At 45.1% G+C, this 25979-nt stretch overlaps 1 protein-coding gene across 8 annotated transcripts in view; it reads right to left on the bottom strand.

The window, feature by feature from the left end:
- The window catches only part of FERMT2 (fermitin family member 2), a 242672-nt gene that overhangs the window by 138869 nt on the left and 77824 nt on the right, over window positions 1-25979 (bottom strand). For all 8 annotated transcript variants that reach the window (XM_029598311.1, XM_029598304.1, XM_029598302.1 and 5 more), the window contains exon 3: window positions 11200-11433. In XM_029598311.1, the coding sequence (XP_029454171.1) occupies window positions 11200-11433 (234 nt within the window). The remainder of the gene's footprint in view (window positions 1-11199; window positions 11434-25979) is intronic.

Here is a 25979-nt window from a genome sequence, read left to right as displayed (position 1 = left end):
CTATTCAACCAGAGATAAGCCGCTTCATGATCTCGCCTGGATTTAAACAAGGCTGGTACCGAAGAGCCTGGTGTGCCTGTCAGTCAGGGAGGACTGGCAGCGCCGGCAGAGGAGGCCTCCCTTAGTCCTAACACTGGACTGCCACCTGCGCAGAGGAATGGAAATGGGATGCTTGGAGAAGCTTCTGCAGAGATCAGTGTTTCCAGCTCTGTAGCTGGAACTCATGATGTCTGTTTAAAAGATCTGGACTCTCAAGAAGCTGTGGGTGTTGAAGGAGCAGTAGGAGGATTGGAATTGTTGTCCCCCCACAAAGGGTTGGAGACTCAGCTGACCAACGGGACACCCCCTATCCCATTAAACCGCCCCGCGGTGGTTACTTTAGACACTTTATGGGAGATGATGGCTGGAATGCTCAATAATATTTAAGGGTTGGAGAATAAAGTTGCTGCAATGAGTACTGGGCACCAAAGAGATTTCTTTCAAATTAAAAAACAAATTAAAGATTCTACCGAAAAGATTAAATCATTAGAATTGAAAGATAAGAAAAATCAAGATTTTCAATTATCAGTTGTGAAAGATAGAGAAAATATCATAAGGAGAATTGAAAACAATTCCAAGCGTCTAAATTTAAAGTTTCTAAACTTCCCCAGGATAATTGGGGAAGTTCCTTTAATTTCCCTAAAAAAGTTTTACTGAATGCATTGGTTTTGTACTAGAGGAGTCCCCTGTAGTAATCAACTGCTATTTTTTACCTAAACCTAGGAATGAGTTACCACAAGAAGCAGATCAAATGTTTCAAGGTGATTTAACTAATTTCCTAGATGATTCTTTAGCACAGGTCATTGATAGGGGCACTTTGCTTGCAACGTTTTCATCAATTAATGATATAAATCTTGTTATGAAAAAATATTTTGCTAAGTTTCCCATCAATTACCTGGGGAAAGATATGAAAGTGTTCCCAGACTTAGCTGCATCAACACAGCAGAGGCGGAAATCCTTTTTGGGCTTTCGCCAAGAGGTTATTGCTTTGGGGTAATTTTTTGTTTTGAGATTTCCCTGTAAATGTTTAATTTCAAAGCAAGATGAAGTTTTTATTTTCTTTATACCCGACCATTTAAAAATTTTAAAACGGAAATTAACAACTTCATCCCCAGTGTCTAAAAATAAGTAAAGAGTATCCAGGTTTCTGTATTAGCCCTATTTGTTTTCAAGAAAGCTTAATGTAATAATCTCCCTAAATTTTCCAACACCCCACATTTCTCTCAAGATTGATTTGAAAAGACAATGGTTTAGAGACACAATTAAAGAGTTCACTTATTTTTTGTATGCTATAATTTCCTGTAGCTACTAACCATGATTTTTGGTGTTTCTGTAAATCATCTTATTTGTGATTTATTAGAAAAATTGATAAAGAATTAAAAAAAAAAAAAAAAAAAAAAAAAGATCCAGGCTGTGAGCGACAGAGCCTGGAGGTTGGTATGCCACAACCTGCTTCGGTCTTGCGTGATGAGCTCCTGGGAAGTCCCCATACCAAATCAGTTTTCAAATGGACAACTCCTGAAGGAGTGGAAACCAGACTTGTCTTGGCCAATGAGGGGCTATGAGAATCAGAGCCCCTCTGTCCTCACAAAGCTTTGAGAGAGTCTTTGCCACTAAGGGAAATGGAGAATACATGTACAGAAGACTCAATGGCAGGCAAAGGCTGATTTGCAGGCTGTTCTGTACCGGGAGCAGAACTGAGTCACCTTTCCATTGCAGGGGGATGTGAACAGATTCACATCTGGGCTCCCCCAGAGGCGAAAGATCCAGAGACTACTCGGGTCTGAAGGCACGACTCAGTCTGTCTGCTATCACATTCTCCGTTCCAGCCAGATAAATGGCCCTGAGCATTATCCTGTGGGACAGGGCTCAGGACCACTTCCTGACACAGGAGGTGTGATCCCATGACTCCCTGCTTGTTGACATACCACATAGCTACTTGGTTGTCTGTCCAGATCAGGACAACTTTCTTGGACAGCCGAACTCAAAGCCCACAGCGTGTACCTGATCGCCCAGAGCTCCAGGAAACTGATTTGACAATGTGCTTCCTGGGTGGACCAGAGACCCTGAGTGCAGAGTCCCTCTACATGCGCTCTCCAGCTCAGGGTAGACGCATCTGTAGTAAGGACAATTTGGGTTGGACAACTCTGGAAAGATTCCCCTTTCCAAATTTTAGAGTGTCCACCACCAGACAAAGAGTCCTTGAGAGACTGGGTGATTCGGATGTGATTCTGCAGGATCTGAGCAGCCTGATGCCACTGCAACCTCGGGGGTCCATTGGGCTCTGACACCTGCTGGCTCTGTTGAATCACTGCCGCTTTGGATGTCAAGGTGACCGCCCTGAAATGTGGTAGGAAGACTGTCACCTCAGCCATGTCTAGCAGGGCTCCTAAAGTCCAATTGAGGTGATGGGCTGAAATAGGACTTCAGGTAGTTGACGACAAATCCTAGTGACCCCAATACCTGAATGGTCAAGTGCATGGACTGAGTGGCTCCTGCCTGAGATGTGCTCTTGACCAGCCAGTCATCCAGATAAGGGAAAACATGCACTCCCAAGCCTGTGGAGGTGCTGTTCCACCACGGCCAAGCAATTTGTGAAGACACGTGGGGCAGTCGCTAGCCCGAATGGCAACAGTGTACTGGAAGTGCTGTTTTCCCACCACAAATCAGATACTTCCTGTGACTTGGGAAGATCTCGATGTGAGCGTCCTTCAGATTGAGGGAGCATAGCCAGTCCCCTTTTTTGTAAGAGGGAATCAAGGTGCTCAGGGAAACCATTTTGAACTTTACTCTTTTTAGAAGCTTGTTAAAGGCCCTCAGATCTAGGATGGGATGGCATTCTCCTGTTCTCTTTGGAATCAGGAAGTACCAGGAGTAAAATCCCTGCCCTCTTTGCCTTGGTGGGACAGGCTTGACCACTCCCGGTCATTAAGAGGATAGAAAGCTCCCTTATCAGTTCCTCTTGATGCACTATTGGCCCCCAAGACAGGTACCACAGGCAATTTGGTGGGACACCCGATAGGTTTAACTGGCACCCTTGATGGACAATAGGCAAACCCACTGGTCCCAAGGTTATACTGGGCCACTGATCCACAAAGAACTGCAGCCTTTCCCTGACTGGGGACCCAACATCTTGGGTACAGGTGGCTGGCTCATGATCCCTACGATCCAATCAAAACCCCATCCCCAGATTTGACTGGGGAGCCAGCTGGGACTTCAGAGTTCTTCTCTGCCTGGGATGGCTGCGTTGGCTCACCCGCTGCAAACAGGAGCAAGGAGCCAGAGGATGGTATTTCCTCTGGCAGTAGAAAGACTTCCTCTGACCCTGTCTCACAGACCTCCTAGTTGAGGAGGGCGGGTCACAAGTGCTGGCAGAGAGTTGGAGGATCTCATGGTGGTCCCAAAACTGGGCTACCGCATCCCTCACCTTCTCTCCGAAGAGATTCTCTCCCATGTACGGCAAGTCAGTGAGTCTGTCCTGTACCTTTGGTCAGAGATCAGAGGCCTGCAGCCATGCCATCCTGCGGGCACCGATTCCTGCTGCAGAGCCTCTCGATGCCGTTTCGAAAACGTTGTAGGTTGTACGAGCCTCATGTTTTCTGCATTCCAGGCCCTTAAGCACCAGCGACATGAGGATGTCCTGCTGCTGTTGAGGCAGCTATCACCTCCTGTACCTGCTTCCAGAGGTTCTGCAAGTATTGGCTCATATAGAACTGCTAGGAAGCGATGCGGGCCATGAACATGGCCCCCTGGAATACTTTCTTCCCAAGAGCATCCATCACCCTGGGATCCTTACCCAGGGACACCAAGGCATGGGTCAGAGAGTGGTTTGCCCTCAAGTGCGGATTCGACCACCACAGATTAGTGCAGCAGCTGACTTTTCAAATCCGGTAGCCTTCTGGATGAGGTAAACCCCATCTGCCTTCCTATTCACAGGAGGTACTGTGAGGGGGTGATCCCAGATCCTCAGCAGCAACTCCTTAAGGATCTCGTGCATTGGGACCACCATGATCTCCTTAGGAGCCTCCACGAACTGAAGGATTTCCAGCATCTTCTGCCTGGTAATCACCTCCGTCAACAACTGAAAAGGGATGGCCTCTGCCATCACCCGCACAAAACCTGTGAAGGTTAAGTCATCTGGTGGAGACTTCCTTCGTTCCTCTGCAGCAGAAGTCTGAGTGGAGACCATCTGAGTCCTCGGAGGAGGAATCTGCAGTGTATCCCCCCAAGGGTCACATGGAGCCTCATACTCACTATAGTCCACAGGGGATGGGTCCCTAGGTACTCTGCCTTCGTCCAGAGGCATGGGCACTGGTAGCACTGGTGCCAGCCTCAGAAAAGCTGGACATGGGGGGGCAACAGGCCTCCATGCCTATCCAGCCTCTGTGGAGCATCCTCTTCAGAGGAAATGGCAACGAGCACCGTATTGGTCAGGGGAAGCATTGGTGCCCCACTAGGCATAGATGGTATCTCGGGAACTGATGCCAGCTAGGTTGGTAACTCATCAATGAGCACATTTAGGCATTTCAGCAGCGGTTCAAGAACAGAAAGCATGAGCATCTGTACCATCAGTGCCATGGGCCCTATGCCCTGCAGCGCTCTGTCCACCTTCTGGACTCTCCTCTCCAGCTCCTCCTCAAAAGTTGCTGATGCCAACACCAATTGGGAGGCAGAAGGGGTGGCCAGATCTTCCTTGGATCCCCAAAGTGATCGGCGACTGGCACCAGGACCTGTGGAGACCATCACGGACCCCCGGCGTCCATGAAAGATTGGCACTTCACCACGGGGGTCACTTTGGGGGCATAATTGCATGAGCCAGCACCTCCCCGAGCCCTGCACTGTGCATAGATGCTTCCCTAGCTTCCCTCAGTTCTCGGCCCGGTCTTTCCCCGGTGCAGAAGTAGACGACGATGAACCCGATGTCCTTGTCCTGGAAGAAAATACACAGGGGTCGGTCTCCAGTGCCCCTATGTGCTGGAGGCATCAACTGAACCGAAGTGTGGTGTCTATTGGTCCAGATGCCGCTGATGTAGACGTTGATGGCTCGGAGTTTCTATACCTGAAGAGTTTCTCCATCTTATCGAGTAGAGCGCAACATACCACATATGCGGTAACTCCGGATGTCATGCGATGCCCCCCAGGCAGAGGACACATCTCATGAGGGTTCGTGATGGACATGGTCCTTGAGCACTGGGGGCCATCAATGAAACCCAGATGAAGCCATGACAAACGAAAAGAGAAGTAAAATGAGAGTAGTAATGACGGGTGGTTGAAGGTAGTGGGCACTGAGGCACCGTCGCAATGGGGGGGGGGGGCGGGAATGAAAGCAAAAATCAGTTTACCGAGAATGCCGAAAAACCTAAGGAACCAAGAGGGACCCAACGTCAATGAAATGCAAAAAAATATGAAAATAACCAGTGAAAGTTTTCCAAAGGCAATTTTCCACAGAAAAAGCCAAGAGCTCACTTAACCACAAGGTGAAAGCTCCATGGAAAAAAAAAGATTGAAGAGTTACCCCACATGGACACGATGTAGAGCATGCTGGGCAAGATCAGAGTGCCTAGTCAAATTTCCAGAAACTTTGACATAAGTTTTCCGTGCCGGGCACCATCTGATGATGTCACCCATGTGTGAGGACTACCATTCTGCTAGTCCTAGGAGAAATATATTCTACAGTACTACGGGGGACTACAAAAAGCATTGACCCCACTCTCTTCTAGGCAAGAAGTCATGGATAAGTGAACTTCTCAGACGCCTTCTCATGAACCAGACCTTACAGGGAAAACTGTTGTTTGCAACAAGTGGGATGTTGAAAGGGCCCAGTCATATCCAAATGCAATTCTTTCTGTAGTTTGATTCCCTTGTTTGCCAGCACCAAGGCACATTACATACACTGCCTACAATCATAGGACCAGCATACAAAATCCTGAAACCTTCCATAAAACCCTTTGTCAATAGTCTATGTCCTTTTTTAATTTAGCCATGGAATTGGAGGTTGTACTAAGACTGGAAAATAAGCTCTCTCAAAAGAGATTCACACCTGGGAAGGGAAAAGGGGGAGCCTCTCTCTGAGCTCTGCTGGGGTCACACTTCTGCTGGTACTCTACTAGTTAGGGACACACCCCAGCCACCCCATCCCTATTCCCCCCGGCATCAGCAAGCTCGAACCTACGTTATTCCCATTTTGGGCATTACTCTATACTATTGACACTATCCACTGCCCAAAAGGCTGCATTCTCTTGTGGTGCAGGACCACTCTACCCCAAAAAGCTGTTCATATAGTTAACCAACCTGAGCTCCCATTTCTTGACATTCTTCAGTATCCAGTCAATGGTTTTGCTATCTGTGTGCTTCTTGCTGTTGAGTGTGGGACAAGCAGTGCTTCCCCTGTTTGCAAGGCTGGCTGGACTGCCATGGCAGGGCAGCACCACTTTCCTTTGTGCCCAGAGTGGAGAAGCTGACCCTTCCCTTCTGTACTAAGGCTCAGCTGCCAATAACAATTGTGGAGGTTGTCCACATCTGGGCCTTCTGAAGTTCTGCTGCTCCTCCTGGAGCACTCTGCCAACCCCTCTTCTGGTATGCACACATGGTGACCATTTTTGATACTGGAAAGGAAACAGCTGGGAGGAGGGGTGGGGACCAGAGCAATGTGCCAAGATGTCATATGGCACCGGGGGGGGGGGGGGGGGGGTGTTATTCTGTTCTTTGTAAACCGATTTGATATGATCTTTAACATGAAAGTCTGTATAGAAAAGCTTTAAATAAATAAATGTAACTGCCAGACTTCAGATGTGCAGAAGCTTAATGGGGCAGCAAAGTGTCAAGCTAGTGGACCTGCCACAATCACAACAGGTCTCCAAACCCTTTACCACTTTTCTTTTATGAACTGCTGCTTTTTAAGCACACCACTTCCACCAAGGAGAGAGACTATTCTCGTACCTTCCATTTAGAAGGGATGCTGCTTCTGGCTGTTCCTGCAGGGTGCGTTTGCTGTGGGGGCTGGGATTCACTGTACTGGGCTCCTCTACTCGATGTCTCTTCCCTTTCCTTCCTAGTGATCAGGGTCCAGTGAATCCTTGTCAGCCAACTCAAAATTACTTACTAAGCCCACTTACCTCCTGAATAGTCAGGCAAGCAATAAAGAGCTGGCCATGTTACTTTCTTCCCTGGTCCCTATCCTCCTAATCTTGATCAAAGTTGTCTTGCTTTCTGTTCCAAAGCCCCCAGGCTATTATACTCAGTCACAGGCCAACACTGGGGGGACCACTGGCATATTAAAAGCCCATCATTTCTGAGTGAAAAATTAATCTGAAGGCTAGTAGGAATGAAAAAAAAGGTTCAAAATTCATGTGTCCTTAAAAATATATTCTCCATGGTTATTACCTGCAGTTTTAAAACATTCCATCAAAATATTAAGCGTAAAAGCAAAAATTATGAATCATTTTTCCCACATTACCTAAGGAATCCTTACATCGTTAAACATCTGTTATTCTCACAAAGAGTAACACCTCTGGCTTCTACTTTTGCAGTTTTCTTTATATTAGTTTAATTTTTTTTTTTTTTTTTTTTTTTTTTTTAGCAGGCATGCTTCCTTTCTATATCCTTGTACAAGATATTCGTTCGGTCAGGTTTCAAAAGACACAGGCGTATACTGATGCTTAAACCTGCCCAAAATACAGAAGGCTCACACATCTTCCTTTTGTGAGCACAGAACAGTATTTTAGCACTCAGGGAACATTTCAAGCTTGACAGCTTTGACTATGTTAAAACTAGTAAGTACTTCTAATACGGGAGGTCAGAGGATCAGTATAAAAGGCGGCAGCAATTTTTCAGATCAGAACTAGCAATCGCTGAATTTTAATATCTTAGGATGCAACTTAAATTACGTGACAAATTTGTTTTCGAAAAGCAGGGATTATTTCTGTACCAGTGACCATGTTATAACAGTTCCCATCTCACTAACAGCTGAACATTTCCTGCCATATGACATAAATGGGTCAGCTGAAAAGTAATCTATATCTTGTTTCTGAAAGCAGCAATAGATTTACAATGACAGAGTGCAAATAGCAGGCCACAATTAGGAAGACAGCACTCTAGTAGTCATTTCCTTTCAAATTCTATCCTTGCCTCCAGTGAATGAAATTAATACAACCCACCCACTAATTATTAGAATCTAAGGTTACTCTTATTAAGAAAGAGCTAGCTACAGAAGGCTAGATTAATTTAAAAACAAATCTGAGCATCTAAATTAAATCTGGTGGAAGGGAGAGGGAAAAACAATCTTGACATTATATAGCATGTTTCATGTGCATTTTTATTCAAATTGAGTTCACTATTCATGCTTTTTTTTTTTTTTTTTTTTAGAAAAAAAAGGAAATATTTGGGCAGGAGTTAACTGCCTTCTTTGTAATCACTGACTGCATTTCTCTACAACAGATATGCCTTTGTAGCTCAACATAAGAAGAGAGGGTCAAGGGCAGAATGGTGTGTTTGGGAGTGTCTGTGTGTCTCTGTGTTTGCCCATTAAGTATGCTTAAAAAATGAAATTTATACATGGATTTGAAGAGAAAAATATTTAGGTAGCCAGCCTTGAAGGAAATGTGACACTAAGGGGTAGATTTTTAAAGAAGCGCATGCGGGGTACATTTGTGCGCATTACCCAGCGCGCACAAATGTACACCTGATTTAATAACATGCGTTTGCATGTTATAAAATCCAGGGTTGGCACGCGCAAGGGGGTGCACATGTGTGCACCTTGCACGTGCTAAGCCTAGGGGAGCCCCGATGGCTTTCCCCGAAATCGGAGCAGCCTCGGAGGGAACTTTTCTTCCGCTCCCCCCCCCACACCTTCCCCTCCCTTCCCCTATCTAACCCACCCCCCCCAGCCCTACCTAAATCCCCCCCCCCCCCCCCCACCTTGTTTCACTTTTTACGTCTGCCTGTGGCAGGCGTATCATTCCCCGGCACAGCCGCTGTGCCGGAGGCTTCGGTCCCGCCCCCAGACAGGCGCCCCCCACCCCACCCCTTTTTCAAAGCCCCAGGACATACACGCATCCCGGGGCTTGCTCGCTCTGCCGAGTCTATGCAAAATAGGCTCAGCGCGCGCAGGAGCAGGTTTTCGGGGTTACACGCGTAACCCTTTGAAAATCTACCCCTAAGAGCCAAAATTCATAATGCTTATTAATCAGTGCTTCCAAGTTCCCACAATTCTGCAGCCATAGCGAGAAATGCATAATTAGCCTATTAATGCATAGCTTAAACTTCATGCACAACCAAACCTGAAGAATCCCCACAACATAATTCAATCTGAAGGAAGCTAAATAGTGCCCGCAGTGTGTTCCGTTCTCAGCTATGGTTTTCTGTTCCAGCTACTTCAACTCCAGGCAGGATGCAGGGAACTGGATGAGGCTGGAGTAGATTAGCTCAAATCTCTTCCATGGCTTTCCATCTTTATGTTGATTCCCAGATCTACCTCTCTACACCAGAAATTTCATCAGGAATTCAGTCCCAAATCTAGGCCTGCTTGTCTGACTGAGGTGATGGTGGGACATCCATGTAGCAAACTTGGCCAAGACAGAGGTCATCTTCCCTCCCACCCCCGAACTCACTTCCTCTCGTCTCTATTTCTGTCATTCTTGCAGTCACTTAGCCTGTAACACTGGAATCATCTTCAATTCCCCTCTCCTCTTCTCTACACATACCCAAGACACTAATAGTCATTTGTTTCTCTATCACATCACCAAAATCCATCCCTTCCTGTCTGAATACCCCACCACATTTCTTATTCACTTATCACCTCCTGCTTTGACTACTGCAACCTGCCCCTTGCAAGTCTCCCAGTGAACCATCTCACTCCATTGCAATCAATCCAAAATTCAGCTGCACAATTTTGCCAAAAGTTGCTACACCCATGTAACTCTTCTCACGTCAATAAAATAGCTCCCTATCCGTCCCCTCCTCTTACTCACCCACTAGAACTATCACTGCTGCTACTCCCCACCTCTCCCTATACCCCCCCTCCTCTTGAATTCCACTCATCAGGTAAATCACTCCTATCAATGCCCATCTGCTCATTCACCAACTCCCCATTCCTTGCTTTCCACCTTACTGCAACATATGTTTGGAAGAGGCTTCATAAGTTGATGCATCATGTTCCCTCTTGTCTTACTCAAATCCAATTTAAATACACACTTTTTTTAGGCTGCTTTTAAATCTTAACCCAGATTACCTTGCTTACAGCCTTACTAATGTAACCATTTTTTTTTTCAATAAATGACATTTTCAAGTTTTGCCCTCTGTCCTGTCCTCTGGGCCTCGTGTGGTTTTCTACAGTGCTGCTTATGTCAAGTAGCACTACAGAAGTGATTTAATAGTAGTGCCACTCTACTCCCTATTACAGCCCTCCTGTTATTCCCCCTCTCTCCTACTGAAGAAAACTGGAGGAGAAGGGAAAGGCTGAAGCAGACAGAGCAGGTAGTCAATGTTTCATCCCTTGAATATTCCCCTTAAATTAAACCAAAGATGCTTTTGATAAGACTCCTAGAGTTACATGCCTTTAGGAAAATTGTGTTTTTATACAAGTGGTTCTTGCACCTATACATGTGGCCAACATACACTAGCTGACAAAGAACTGGATGTTTTTTGGCACTCTGCAGCTATGCGCCACAGCTGGAAGACAGCATTAAATTTCAAACAGCATGAAACACACTGCTGATGCTGAGCAGTTTCAGCATCGTAAGCTCATACTCCAAAAGACTAGGAGTTTGTATTTCAAAACAAAAAGAGTGACACCTTTTACATGATTGTAAAAATAAATAAAAATTTACCACTAAGTTTAAATACAAGTGTAAAAGATTTAATAAAAACTGGTTTTGCATAGTGATATGCGAAACATTTTCCAAACCTGTCACTTAATTGCCACAAAGCCAGGGGCTGTGCTCACGATATTCGTTTCCGGCACCTTCTCCAGGTACAATGCATGCTTTTTCAAAAGCAGAAATTGTGGTATTTCAGGCACTTAAGACTGGAAGAGATGGCGTGATTCATTTTCAACACTGTGGTGTCAAAAGCACTTTGCTACTTGGCACGTGCCAGGAATCCCTCTCTCTCAGAGCGCCTCTTCCCTCCCCCAACTCTACAGGCGTGCTTTGCAATACTTACTGAAAATTTTACAGATGTCAAAGACCGCTTTGAAAACTCTGTCTGAGAAGTTGACTTTCACCTTTACATACTTCATATTGGGGAGCTGCAGGCGGAGCAGTTTGTGCTGAGGGGTGAACTGGAGCTTAGCGTCAGCCTGTATGCCGTATTTGTCCAAGGTCCAGTGAGTTTTCAGGAGCCAGGTTCTCTTCTTTTCCCACCACAGAGCATGATCTGACCAATCCTTTTTCACATCTAAAAAAAAGAAAAAGAATTCTTTACTAGAGAAGAATTGGTTCAAGCGACAACACAGTTCCCACTTTTAAGTATTCTGGGCCAAATGATGCAAATACAGTTTTACTCCTGACAGACAGTACTGATGCTCCCACTTTTTATAGACCTTCAAAACTGAACACCAATATGCAATACCCTTGATGACATGTTGCAGTGTAAGACAATGTGATCCTTCAAAACGAAAGCCAGCCCTTAAGGACTTTAGGAGAAGAGAGGGCCTGGTTCACAGACACATGTCTGAATTGCTCTCCTGCCACACAACTGAACAGTGATTAAAATATTTTAAATCTGGATCACCGTGTGAAAGAACTGCTACCAAGCTGCTTCTCTTCTAATAATTCTCTAGGCAATTAGAACATATGCTTCAAAGAGTGGAAAAATCAGTTAACCCTAATTTCATTCCTGTGATTATACAATTGTTGGTTCTTGGAAACTCCTACTCCTTCGCTCTCAACTTGACAGATGTAAGCACATGTGGGTTCTGCTGATTAATGGACTCATGCTGGGAGATCTCAGAAGGTGATCGGGGTAACGTATTTCTACTACTTGGATAGGACATTTTGAATATGAAGTGTTACAGTGTGTCATTTCAGAAGGGAGCACTTCTCTCGATATGCACAATGCCGCAGCATAGTGGTGGTGGTGGGGCAGGGTGAGGACAATATGTTAATCCTAGTATCATGGTTAAATGCCAACACAGGCTGCCCTATGTGCACTTAAAATCTCTACTGGTGCAAAAAAAAAAAATAAATAAATTATTAGATACACATATACACACACACACATATCTACATTTTATATTGCGTAATGTCAAAAGCGCTATTTAAAACTGAGCAAGAAGCAAAATTACAAAATGCAAGAACTGTGCCTTACATAATCTGTTAAACCTCCAATACCTTTTTTTTTCCCCCCTAAGAATCTCAGCGTTGTTCATTATGACAAATTAAAACTGAACTGGAAGATAACCTCTCCATGGTTATGGATTTTGCACAGCAATAAAAAATATTAAAGATTCGGTACATCTGCATCTGCCCATTTTCTCTGTAACACCACAAGCAGGCAAAGTGTACTCCCCCACCAATTGCACCAAGAATTGCCAATGAATGTTTTCTAAATTAAATCCACTAAAATAAGGGGCACGAGAAAACTAGAGATATTCACCACTGATTTCGCTGGCACAATCACTTTCAAGGCTATCGCCGAACTCCCTGCTTAAATTGTTTCTTGGATACTGTCTGTATTAGTACGGCAAGCACATGACTACATTCGCTATCCTCTGTAAAGCTTCATGGGGCAACCAGTTTTTATAGTGTGAAAAGCAGGTGTGCGGGGTTTTCAACCAGGGCACTCCATGAATACTTCAATGGTCCCCACACTAACCTTGCTCCCTGACACCGTCCCTTTTCACTACGAGGAATGCCCAGAAGGCACTCTTCTTTTCGTAAAGAAAGTAAACTTGCTTACCTGTAACAGGTGTTCTCCTAGGACAGTAGGATGTTAAGTCCTCACACATGGGTGACATCGGATGGAGCCCAGCACAGAAAACCTTATGTCAAGAAGCTTTGACCGGCACACTGAGCATGCCCATCGTGCCACTATCCACATGTCCAAGCGGGGTCCCTCTTCAGTCTCATAACATAGGATTACGAAAAAATAAAAAACAAACATAATGAAACCCAACTCCGCGGGGTGGTGAGCAGGTTTCATGAGGACTAACGTTCTGCTGTCCTAGGAGACAGGTAAGCAACTCTGCTGTCTCCTCCTAGGATAAGCAGGATGGTACTCAACATTGGGTGAATACCAAGCTATAGGCTGCTCCCAAGCAACAAGAAGATCAGACACCTAATCTGGTGCCAATGGGCACAAAAAACAGTGCTGCTGGAAACAGAGGGAGAGCGCCTGAACACGAAAATGGGCCCATGGCAGGAAGAGTTGGGTTCTACAGATGAAAGATTCCGAAGGACAGATTGGCCAAAGCTGCTATCATGTCGGCCTTCCCTGTCCAGACGGTAAATGGGCAGCAAACATGTGGAGGGAAGCTCCACATCGCAGCCTTGCAGATTTCGGCTATCAGAACTACTTGCAAGTGGGCTACCGAAGCCATGGCTCCCAGAGTGTGCCTTGACACGGCCGCCTGCGCAAAGCTGACGGAAACATAATCCGCCAGCCAGTTCGATAGTCTGCTTGGCAACCGCAACTCCCAATCTCTTCTTATCGAACGATGAAGAGCTGCGTGGACTGCATGTGGCCTGCTGTCCATCCGAGGTAGAAAGCTAAGGCCCTCTTGCAATCCAAACTGTGCAGAGCCCGTTTGCATCCAAAATCATATCCCTGTCAGATTCCTCTGGGACCCTCGTCCCCATGTCCTGCAAATCTGGTGTGGCTAGGCCAGCCAACACAAAGACAGTTATCAAGGCACACTGTGATCTTGTAAGCCATTTTTCCCTGTAGAAAGTAACAAACAGCTCAAGTACTATTAATCTCACTATTGTATGGCAGGGGCCATACAACAGGTTTCCTGTATATTAGAACATGTAACTATAGCAGCAGTCAATCAACCAGCATTAATGAACAGCAGAAACCATCTCAATCTATAGGCATAGTCATTAAAATGAATTTTTTTTCCTTCACCACATACACAAATAGCAAAGTTTATTCCTATGTGAGGACACAACTATAGTCGACTCTCACCCTACTATTATGGTTCATTTTTCTAAGAGAAAAAAAAATATACTGAACTTTTGCCAAAAAAAAAACCAGTTCTGCGACTGCTCAAAACAGCTGCCATGCTGCCTGGTCACGGACACTGTGCAGCCACCAAATAAGCAATTAGGGGATCCCTGCACCCAACCCCCCTCTCCAGTGCAGACTAAGGACCCCCCCACCTCTCTCTCTCTCTGTCGAGTGGTCGGCTCCCCCACCACCACCTGCCAGGCACCAGAACTGAATACACAAATACCTCTCCACTGCTAGTCTCTTTCCTCACTCCGAGCTGCCCAGGCTAATGAAACAGAGGAAACTGAGCAGTGCTGCTCCCTGCCTGCTGGATGGCCCAGAGGAGAGAACAGGAACCTGGGCCACAGCACAGAAAGAGCAAGACAGGAGCCAAAATTAAAATCAAACACCCACCCTCCCCACAAAAAAAAGCGTCTGATTTATCATGATCTCTGTTTTATCAGGGAGTTGCTCATCTTATTGCATACCTCCCCCACCCCAGGATGTTCATCAGGCTTGCTGCCAATTGCAAAATCTGTAGATTTGCGCTTAACTCTAAAATTTACACATTACCATTTGTTGTATAAAACTATAACAGGGCTCCAAATAAAGTCAAGAAGAAAAACCATTTAATAGGGTAGCATTAAAACATTACTCTGGACTCACTATTCCTCATCTTCAAAAAGATAATTCATACAGAAGGATGCTTGCTTCCTTGCCCTCAGAGATCAAACAAGAAACACTAATAACAAGTGTGAAATGTCGCCCTCCTGCCTTGTGTATTCTACTTTGTCCTACAACTTGGCCCCTCCCTTCCCTTATACAGGCCGATAGAGTAAAGCGCGGTGAGGCTACAGCACCGTTTTACACGATTTAGACGTACGTTTGAGACGCGTTATCCGGACGTACTATTCGATATAGGTATTAGCACGTCCAAAGCAGACGAAGAAAATTGCACCCGCCGCGTGCAGGTGGCATGTTAATGACCGGATTAGCTACTACCCTTGATAGAGTAATGCACATCCACAATAGCGTGTCTAACAACTTTTTTTGACGTATAAAAGTTTTGCGCCTGGCCTAAAACCTGGCGTTAGTGTGGTGCCGCTGTTCATGGCAGGCAGACGCATCGTATAGCATCATGGATTATGTGAACATTTTTGCTTTGGCGATCTTTTTCTTACGTATGAAAGCCAGAATAATAAATGCTAGGCGAGCGATTGCAGACAACACCCGAGGAGAAGAGAACCCAGCAGCAAGACCAAAAGAGGTAGAAAATTGTTGCCCATGAGGAAACGTGTATTTATGTGTATGTATGTCATCAACCCATTCGTTCAAGTGGCAGCAGTGGGCTCTGCTTTGCGGCCTGTGCATAGATGTCCAAAACATTTATGCTGGCTATTCTTGCAAATGCTTCTATTTTATATTTATATAATTTTATGTTATGCTGATTATTGTGTTTTTCATACAGGCACAGCAGGACAGAGCCATACGTGCACAGGCCGGAGCCATCGGTGGACAGGCCAGAGCTATCTGCAGACCGTGTCCGCAATGTATCTTTCGCCCTTGGACAACTCTCTTTGGCATGGCTAAGTGAGATGTAGTGCAAAGGTACCAGTAATCCTGGCCCTATATGAAGATCTGCGCAGTGACCTTGACCCCGTGGCATCCATGCTGTGCCAGGGTTGATGAAACTTCTTGGTACTTTACATTTATTTATTTGTTTATTTAAAACTTTTCTATACCGTCGTATAGTAGAGCACCATCACAACGGTTTACAGTCAGGCACAAATATGTGGTTTCTCAATTATCCATAGAGTGCCATTATTATACGGTTACATAGTTCAATCATATACTTTAAATGGGGAATGGGTGTGGTTACCATTTATGATTAGCTGTCTTCTAATTTAATACTTAATTGTGAGAAAATAATAAAAATAAGCAATTCTGCTTTTTTTCTCTTGTTGACTTCCTGCTTTGTTGTTATTCCGCTACCTCACTGTGAAATGCTTTTTTGAAGAGCCATGTTTTTAAGCCTTTTTTAAAGAGTTTTAAGTCCTTCATTAGCCTTAATTCCAGGGGTAATGTGTTCCATAATAATGGTCCTGCCAAAGATAGTGCTCTCTCTCTAACTTGGGTCAACTTTGCTGTTTTGGCTGAGAGTATGGTTAGCATTGTTGCGGGTATGACTCAGGCCTCCTTCTCATGGCATCTGGCACAAGTCTCGAAGGCCATGAGGAGGAAGTACATCATGTTTCCTAATGATCCAGTGCAACTGCAAGAGATCTGCAGTGGGTTCATGGCTATTGCAGGGATGCCGAATGTATGGTGCGCTATAGACTGCACCCATATTGCATTGACCCCAACGTTGGAACAGGAGAGTTCCTTCTGGAATCGCAAGCAATTCCATTTGATGAATGTGCACGTCGTTTGTGATGTGTGCCTTCAAATTCTTAATGTTGTTGCAAGGTTTCCTGGGAGCTATGACACCTACATCCCTTGGAGCCCATTTCCCCACAGGGGAGGTATGGTGAAGGCTGGCTGCTCAGTAGGTGACATCGGCTATGGGGCGAGATTCTAGATAGCGATGAGATGTTGCCATGTGTCAAGGACTGTGGCGTTAGAATGGTTAGGTAAACAATAGAGTATATGAATATTTCTATGTGATGTGTTTCTGCTTGCTGTTCTCACTGTGAAGTGCTTTTTGGATGCATTCCTGATTATAACCCATATAGGTGATGGTGGCTATGGCCATAAGCCCTATATGCTAATTCCGCTCCAGTCTCCACACACTGCAGTCGAAAAATGCTACGGTGAGGCTTATCCCAGTATGAGAAATGTGATCAAGAGGACCTTTGGAGTTCTGAAAGGCAGATTCAGATGCTTGGATTGCTCTGGTGGAGCCCTGCAATACAGTGCTGAAAAGGTGGCAAGCATTGTTATAGCCTGCTGCATGCCTCAACATTTGTTTGCGATTTGGCGTGGATGCTGATGTTGCAGAAAACTTTCCACAAGATCCACCTCTGGAACCGGCTGCAGAGGTGGACAACAGCACAGGGGTATGATGTTCACAGAAGGATCGTTGAGAATTATTTCTCCTTTAAGTTATCAATTATACCTATATCTCTTGATATTGACGTGCTTCTTTATTCAACTACATAGCTCTGCAAAATGCTTGATATTATCCTTTTCATGCCTGTAGAGCAGAAGTTTAATCCTGTCTTGTGTTTTCTTTCAGGAGCTCTGATCAAAGGATGAAAGAAGTTCCCTGCACTGAAAAGTATAATTTTGGCTTTAAAAAAAAATTTAAATCTGTTTTAATTTGACTATCTGTTCTCTGTCATTTACATCACAGTTTGGACAAATTCTTGGAGAAATAGTCCATTAACTGCTATTAATCAAGTTTACTTAGGGAATAGCCACTGCTATTAATTGCATCAGTAGCATGGGATCTTCTTGGTATTTGGGTACTTGCCAGGTTCTTGTGGCCTGTTTTGGCCTCTGTTGGAAACAGGATGCAGGGCTTGATGGACCCTTGGTCTGACCCAGCATGGCAATTTTTTATGTTGTATTATTTTGGCTTCCTTTGGCGTCTAGATTTCGTGTCCCTGAGGCTCCGCGGGCCCTTCAGGGATGTCTCGCAGGACGCCAGAGGCAGGGATGCACATGTATGAACATGTACATCCCTCCCCTGCAGCCACGCCTAGACAGCCATTTTGAATGCAGTTGGGAAGCCATGCTGCAAGGAAGGTTATCCAACTTCAGAGGGGGAACTTCAGGCTGCTGGTCTACCTGTTAGTCTGGGATGAGCACCACCTGTATTTTCGCCCTGGGCACCCACGGGACCAGGATCGGGCAGATGAGGCCTGGCAGGCGCTCAGGGCGACTTTCAATGCCCAGGCTTCCTTCCCATGGGAGGTAAGTTCCGAGGCCTCTATAGGTGTTGGCCAAGGGAGTGTCTATGTTGGTGTCATCGGGAAGATAGTACGTGCCGAGACAACTGTGGACATGGACACCTTGGAAAGACCACAGCAATAGGCGTCTGATACAACAAAATGTCTGTTTACTGTTGTGAAGCAGACAAAGGACGTGCACGCAGAGGAAGTCCCCGTGGCCTTCGAGACATCCATCTTGTTGGGTACATTTTTGTCCAGTGCTTTGCACTCACAACAATATGGCTGCAGGGCTCATACAGGAATGAAGAACAAGAGCTGTGGCTTAGTGGGTGAAGAAATCTGCCTTGTGGACCCCTGCAGCCTTGTGCACCATTCCTCAAAACATGTTATAAAATTATGCATGCTGGTTATGTCCCGGGGTCCTCTAGGATGGCCACTGTCTCCCCGTAGTCAATGACTATGCTCCTCCTCTGCCCCCACAGCATGGCCTCTTCCCTTACATATATACGCACATTGTTTTGTTGGATATTGTTTTGAAATATATATATTTATTTTTTTTAAAAACTGTACTGTATTTTTTATATACATTTTTGTATGTCGAATAGTTTATTTTTATTTAAACATTTTAAAGAGTTGGTTGTTACAGAAGCTATAAGTGGTAATGGTGGTTAAAGGGGGTGGGGTGTGCAAAGGATGATAATACAAGGGGAGAGGCATGACAGATTAGAGAAGAGAGGGAGACAGAAATCATGCTTTGTGTGGGTGATAAATTAACTTAAGTGCTCATAAATATGAAACAGAATTCGTTCCTTTAACAGATAAAAATTTCACTAATTCTTATGGGTGGTTAAGAGAATGAAAGCAGAGGAGACATCTGACGGCACTGATCAGTTCATTCATCAACATCGAATGAGAAGCCAGTGCCCCACTGATGTTGGCTTGGAGTTCCTGGAGCATCAAGTTGTGTTGGTCCTGTCCCGATGTTATTCTGGACAAAGTGCTCGCTTAGCCAGTCAATACCGAATAATGCCTCTTCCAGGTTGCGTGACAATTGCCTGTTCCTGTTCTGGTGCCGCGGCAGCCTCTAGCGGAGATGGTGCTGCAGCTCGCTGGACCTGGGACCATGCTTCAGATGTCTCTAGGGGTAATGATGCCTCATGTCCCTGGCTTGCAGAAGAGACTTCGAACAGGTTAAGTGTGATAAGTTCCTGGGTATCGCCATCCTGTAAATGTTTGCTGGGGGGAGTCATCGTTGGACATAGGGAAAACAAATTCTGGCGTGGGAATGGACTCGGTATCTTCAAAAACACAATCAGCCTCATTGACTCCATCTGTGGAGAAAGATAGGTTGAAGTTCTAGTTCTTAACAGTTTGCCTCCCGAGAGCCCAAAAGAAAAACATGCAATGCAAACAAGATATCTCCTAATGCATACCTTTACTTGCTCCGGTGTCCGCGCCGTACAGTGCGGGCACACCGACCACGACCTCTGGCCGCACAGTACTGAGAACAAGCTCCTCCAGTGGTGCAAGACTATATGACATGGTGGCCCTCCACCGGTCCTCTTTGCTGCCGCCTCAATTTTGGCAGCCTTTTCTTTAACCTCTTTTCGAGTATCGCACCGCACCGCCAGTGCTGTACCTGTTTTACCTCCCTGGCGTAACAAAGGGAGCGGACATGCAGTGCGATCCTCTCCCAAATCCATTTCTTCGTGGAGCAAGAAACCTTTGATTGGAAGAAACTTTATAGTTCTCGCAGACAGCACGGCACAGTAGCTCCTTTTCTAAATCCGTAAAAGCGAGCATCACGTGTTTGCTTCTTAGATGGTTCTACAACTTGTGCCTGCCTGCTGTTGCAGATCACTGGACTCTGCCTCCACCTGTGAAATGGTACGTTTTGCTGGCATAATGTCTGAATGGGGGGAAAAAAACCCCAGAAGAAATATGGGATAAATGAACCGAGTACCGGCCACATGGCTACTATGAACAGATATTTGGTACATGCATTTATGGGTCACAACAAAGAAGCCTCTTTCCATGGCTCCTGGCATCCGTCTGGGGCCTGCGGCGGTGGGCTACAGCCTGAAGTGCCCGGAAAGGTAGCGGGACCTCCGAGCATGGACGTTCCTGTCTCTTTCCGAACATCCATGACTCCGGGCATCCGTCTGGGGCCTCCTTGAAAGAAGCATCCATGACTGCGTCTCTTACCTGTTCAGAGTAAAGGGATGCCGATGTTTTAAATGTTTAGATTGATATGAAAAGCACCAGTTCAAACCAGTCTGTATGATCCTGACCCAAATACAAAACGGACAGTCTTATGGCGAGCAGCAATTTATATACATCCAAGGCAGGATTTATGACGCGCCACTGCTGTCACTATGGGGGGGAAAATGATATTTGGTAAGATCTATGAAAACCTTTAAAACCATGTAAAATTTGGAATTGAAAAATCACTTGATATAAATATGACATGTATTGAAGTTAGAACCATTCTCCAGTGCACCTGGGATACTGTACAGACGTCTTACACAGTAAAATCAGTAGCGTTATGGATGCTATTTTTTCAACCTCCGCACGCGCTTTTGGCGCCATTTTGATTAGCATCTTATTAGAATACAGAATCACATAAGAAAACAATTTGTGAGTGCGTTAAAGGAGCGGGCGCGGGAGACACATGCACATTTTTTACCTCGTCAGTACTGTATCGGCCTGTGTTTGCACCTTACACTTTTCTCCTGCATGCTTCTGGCCCAGCAGTTATCAAGCCTTTTAAAGCTTCCAGCCAAAAATCAGAGCCAACTTCTAACCTCTACTTTGGCTACAGTGCTGTAAATTTTCTATTGCAACTACCTGGGCTTTCCCCCTGCTTATTTTTGTTTTGGGCGGGGGGGAGGGCTCTACTCTCTCCTCTATTAGCCCAGCCATTGCAACAGTCCTCAGGCAGGGTCCACAAAGCATGGCTACCTCCAGAGAACCTGGTATTACATCTACCCCAAGTCAGACCACTAACTGGTAGCAGAGGCCTCTTTCTGGAATGTGTGTGGGGGAGGGGAGGGGAGGTGTGCAAGGCTGTGAACGTTGATACCCAGCATCCTCAAGAAACAGAAGCCAAGCTTGGGACCTGAAGCTAAATCTTACTCATGGCAGCAATAATAAGAGACCACGGGACCATCTCTCTTTCCCACCCATTTACTTTCCCAGACTCTTCAGCTTTAACACTTAGAAAAGGTCATTTTTGGGGAAGTGAATTTGACTATCACCCATTTCCTTCTGCTCTTGCTAGAATTGGACTTGCATTCCCTCCTTTTCCCACATCTTGGCTGCTTAGTTTTCCTCCGTTGGCCAACTTACCTCTCTCAACATATGTACTCCAATGCTTCCTCACACATACTCTTCTCATTTGAACCCTTTCATGCTGAAACTACACAGCTTCCACAATACAAAATCCCATAAAACAAGCAGCCCAGAGAAAGCACACAGACAAAAAAAAGCAGAAAAAAAAATGTACTTTCTTTTCAAAGTGATTTGAGTTGTACTATAGCACTTTCTGCTGTTGCCTTGATTGCCAAGCCTCTTACACATGCAACCCTGTGGGAGTCTGTAGACAGATTTGAGGAAGGGGCATACCAAAGTGAAATTTCCACAAATCATACCCATCCCCAGAGCATGGTTCCCTGACTTTTAAACTGGCTATAAAAAAACAAAAGAAAAAGTTCTAAGGGCCTTCTGCAATTTAAAGAAACTCAGCCAGTTTCATCTTTCCAGTAAAACTACAATTAACAGTTTTCGATATCCTCATTCAACTAGTTCTTCCACCATATGGATATAAGAAACATGTGGAGTCTACACATGGTGAGACCATCTCAATCCTGTACCTCCAGTTCTGTAACATGCTATAAGAGCACTAACTCCCAGAATTCAGACAGCAATAATCCAACCTAGGAAATGAGCACAGCAATATTACACCAGGTCTCGAACGGCAAAACAGCAATACATCTCCTAGGTCACTGGAAAACGTAACAGGCTGAACTAACAGATCCTTACAGAAGCTACACACTAGCAGACTACCTCACCTTAGTCACAGATGCAGGACTCAAGACTCTCACCAAATACAGAATAAAGCGACAAACATGCAGAAAAGCTTAACTGGAAACCACAGCCAGACTCTGTATGCAGTGCAACAATGGAAAAACAGAAATATCACCATTCCTCAAAATAAAATCAAGAACATAAGGCTTGCCATACTGGGTCACACAAAAAGTCCATCAAGCCCAGTATCCTGATGAATATACATTTCCCAAACACTAATAAAATGTGAAAAATCAGACCAATACCACACAATTAAAACAAATACAGAAAAATAATCCCTCATTCCATAACTGGGAACTTTTGATTTTCAGATGCCCAGAGATTGTTGTGGATTAGTGAGGGGATGGAACAGCATACAAACTCCTCTTACAAACATGCAAGCTCTCCAGGCCTTTAGACATATGCAACTGCCTTCCGTGCCAAATTTTTATAGGCGCTGGAGTGTTGTCGCTGCTGCCATATTTTCACTTGGGCCTGTTGTGATGATGTTTGTATCCTTAAGCAGTGCCAACTTGCCACGTCCACAGCAAAAGCAGCAGCACCAACTAGAAATAGTTTAAAAAAAAAAAGGGGGGGGGGGGAATCCAAGATGGCGCTTTGAAGGAGAGGAACGAGGAGGCTCTCTTTCTGTGAATTTTTACCTGCTTTTCGGAATTCTTCAGAATTATGCCACATACAAAACGAAAAGGAAAATAAGATTCTGTTTCTACTTTGGCTGGAATGCAACAGAAAATAGAGAGCTTTTTTCCCGCTGAACCCGGAAGAACCCCAGCTGGAAGCACTGAGATACCGCCAACAGAGCTAATGGCGGCGCCTTTAGCTTCATCGATATCTTTGAATCCTGGGGCGCAGATATCCCTCTCCCCACCCTTCGATGAAACGGCTTTTGGAGATATCCAGCCCAGGGAAAGTAACATCAGGACTTCTGCCTGCAGATACACAGGAGGAGAGATCCCCAGCTGAATCAGCGAGCTATGAAGTAAGAGGGAAAGTTAATATTTCCCATGGTAAAAAGGTACCCCGAATTGTGAGGAAGGACGCCACGAGATGGTGCAGGCGTCGACGCTACAGGAGAGAGGAGATACCTCCAGTAATCATGGAACGGTGATAAGTTCTGGAGATATAAGTGTGGCAAGTGGTGTCACAGGGAAAATTTCAAATCCTACAGATTGGACTCTGTGTGGATAGCATTAACGTCCTTAGAGCAAATCGACTGCAGGGGCGGACATAAACGCTCTCAGATGTCGGAACAATTGGACCTACACACAGTCAAGCTGCAGGAAACTGAGCAGAAAATGGCTAAGGTACAAAAGGTTCAAGTTGATTTAATATAAGGGGATTCATTACAGAAAAGGAAGATGGAGAAGATGGAAAATGAGATCAGATATTTGAACCTCAGGGTTATAAATTTTCCCCAGATTCAATGTGTCACTCCACATGAACAGTTTAGAAAATATCTACAAGTATTAAAAATAGAGCCGGAAGCTATTCCACCTTTGGTAAAGATTTATTTTGTATCTTTTAATAAAGAAGATGAACCACCATCTCGGGAACCCAATGGTGAAGTAGAACCTCAGGCACTGAACTTATCTGCTTTGCTGGAACAACCATCTGGAGATGAACAAGTAGTAAAACGTGGAACATTGCTTGTGAAATTTATATTCCCCTCTGATAGAGATTTAGTGCTTAAATTGTTTCTGCGTAATAGACAGGAGGTTTATTACGGTCAAAAAATATGGTTACTCCTAGATGCAGTTAAATGTACACAGCAGAGAAAGAATTTTTAAGTCTTGTGCCACAAGCAAGAAAAGTTGGTGCACAGATGACTAAGATATCCCTGTAAGTGCATTATGAGAATTAATAATATTAAGTATATATATTATGAACTCTTCTGATCTTAAGTCCTTTCTGGATGCAAAAAGCTTTAATAGAGACTGCCACGTGCTAAGGGGTTATCGCAATAAATAAGTATGGGTTACCCTCCTTATTTCTTTATTACATGCCTCAGGAGAGCTCCTTTGAATTAGGTTCCCCTCATATTACTTAGTAAGGATATTAAGTATCGTATACTTCGAATCTATGGTCAGGGTATAGATATTTAATGTTATATTAGGACAATTGAACCAGAGAGTATATCTGGCTATAATGTATATTTGATTCTCAAGATTCTTACTTTGTTTTGTTTTCTAATATGCTTTTCATTGACATGTTTAATATTGTCAAATATTGGAAAAACTAAGAATAAATTAAAAAAAAAAGTTAAAAAAAGTTATGGGACTTCCAGGAGCCCTCATGTGCTGATGGGCCCTGCTGCACCCCACCCCCTCCCCATGCAAGGGATTCCCACTACCTTGCAAATTAGTATAAAGTGTGGAGTGCCACAAAGCCTGTCAGTGTGAGAAGGCTGCAGGAGGCCTTGCACTGAATGTTTTTTAAATTTCCAGTTGTTATAGCTGTTATGGAACCAACACTGCGACTTGGAGAAGGGGGTATCAGCCCCTTCTCCCTCCCCCAATTGCCTTTGGGCACATGACAGGAATCTGGTGCTGATACATGTGTGCTCATACACACACTCACTCTCTCTCACTGAAGCCAGGCTTCTCCTCTTCGCTTATTATTCAGGCCATTGGCAGAATTAACTCCACAGAGAGCCCTGCCTGGCCTTTTCTGTTCCTTAGGTCAGCAACCCTGCTGGCCAGAAGCAGCTGCTTCCTTCCTCTCTTGGCCACACCAGAGGGCTCGGCCACCACTCCTGCCTTTCCCTTTGCCCTGGCTGTGGCAGCGCTGGCTCCTCCCTTGAGCCGGGGATAGGCCAGCTGGTGCCTGTGTCGACGATGCTCTCCTCTGAGGCCTCCAAGGTTTAACATTTCCTTCCCGCCTATGGGGCCCAGACCCTCCTGCTCCTTCCGGCACGATTGGGCTTCCTTCCTTCCCCGTCTGCATGGGCCCACGACACACATTTTCTGGCCCCGCCCCTACCTGGGCAGGAAGGCGGCAGCTCAATTGCTGTGATCCTGCCACCATGCTTTCACCTGCTCAATCTGATCCACTGGGGTGGCACTTGCCAACCCTTGCTACCCCATAGCGATGCCTATGATACAATCTCTTGCAATGGTGAAGGGCTCAGATATTGAATGCAGATCATTCAAGTGAGAATGGAGATGTAAAAACAGAGGTTATAAAAAGGAACACTGTGTTCTGGAGGGTGTCAGGCTAGTATGATTTATCATGATTTTTCCTGAGGGTAGAAAATATTTAGATTTTATACATTATGCAAAAATAATCATAATTTTTGGATCAGGTAGTGCTAGGGGCAGGTTGCAGGAAAGTATCAGCCTGAGAGATTTTTTTCAAAAATCAGCCCAAACCTTATCCTTATGTTCTCTCTCTGCAGCTGTTTCATTTCCCAAAAAAGCAAGCCAAACTGACCCTTCAGAAGTCCATCATGTGACATGGAGCCTGGCAGAATTCAGCTAAAATATCTCCAACATAAGTTTCACAATTTCCCTAAATAACTAAGTAGGAGAGCACACCCTAGACCAGGTGTGAGCAAACAGAGCTGCAGTGCCCTTTCTATCCAGGGTGTCTCTCTCTCTCTCTCGCTCTCTCAGAAGCCTCTCCAACCCTGCACAGGCACTCCCCTCATGGCTCACCCCTCCTTTTCTGCAACCATAGTGTGCCTCAGCTTCTCCACAGCCCTCCCCTTGCCCTCACTACCAACGCCAGCGCATTCACATGGTCTGTGTGCTATACAGAATTTGCTGCTTTTATGCTTTCCCAGCCTCTATTCTGCCTACCTACTCCAGGGGAGGG

This window comes from Rhinatrema bivittatum, chromosome 4 (assembly GCF_901001135.1).
Source record: "Rhinatrema bivittatum chromosome 4, aRhiBiv1.1, whole genome shotgun sequence".
NCBI lineage: Eukaryota > Metazoa > Chordata > Amphibia > Gymnophiona > Rhinatrematidae > Rhinatrema > Rhinatrema bivittatum.
This window is presented reverse-complemented; position numbering and strand designations above follow the sequence as displayed.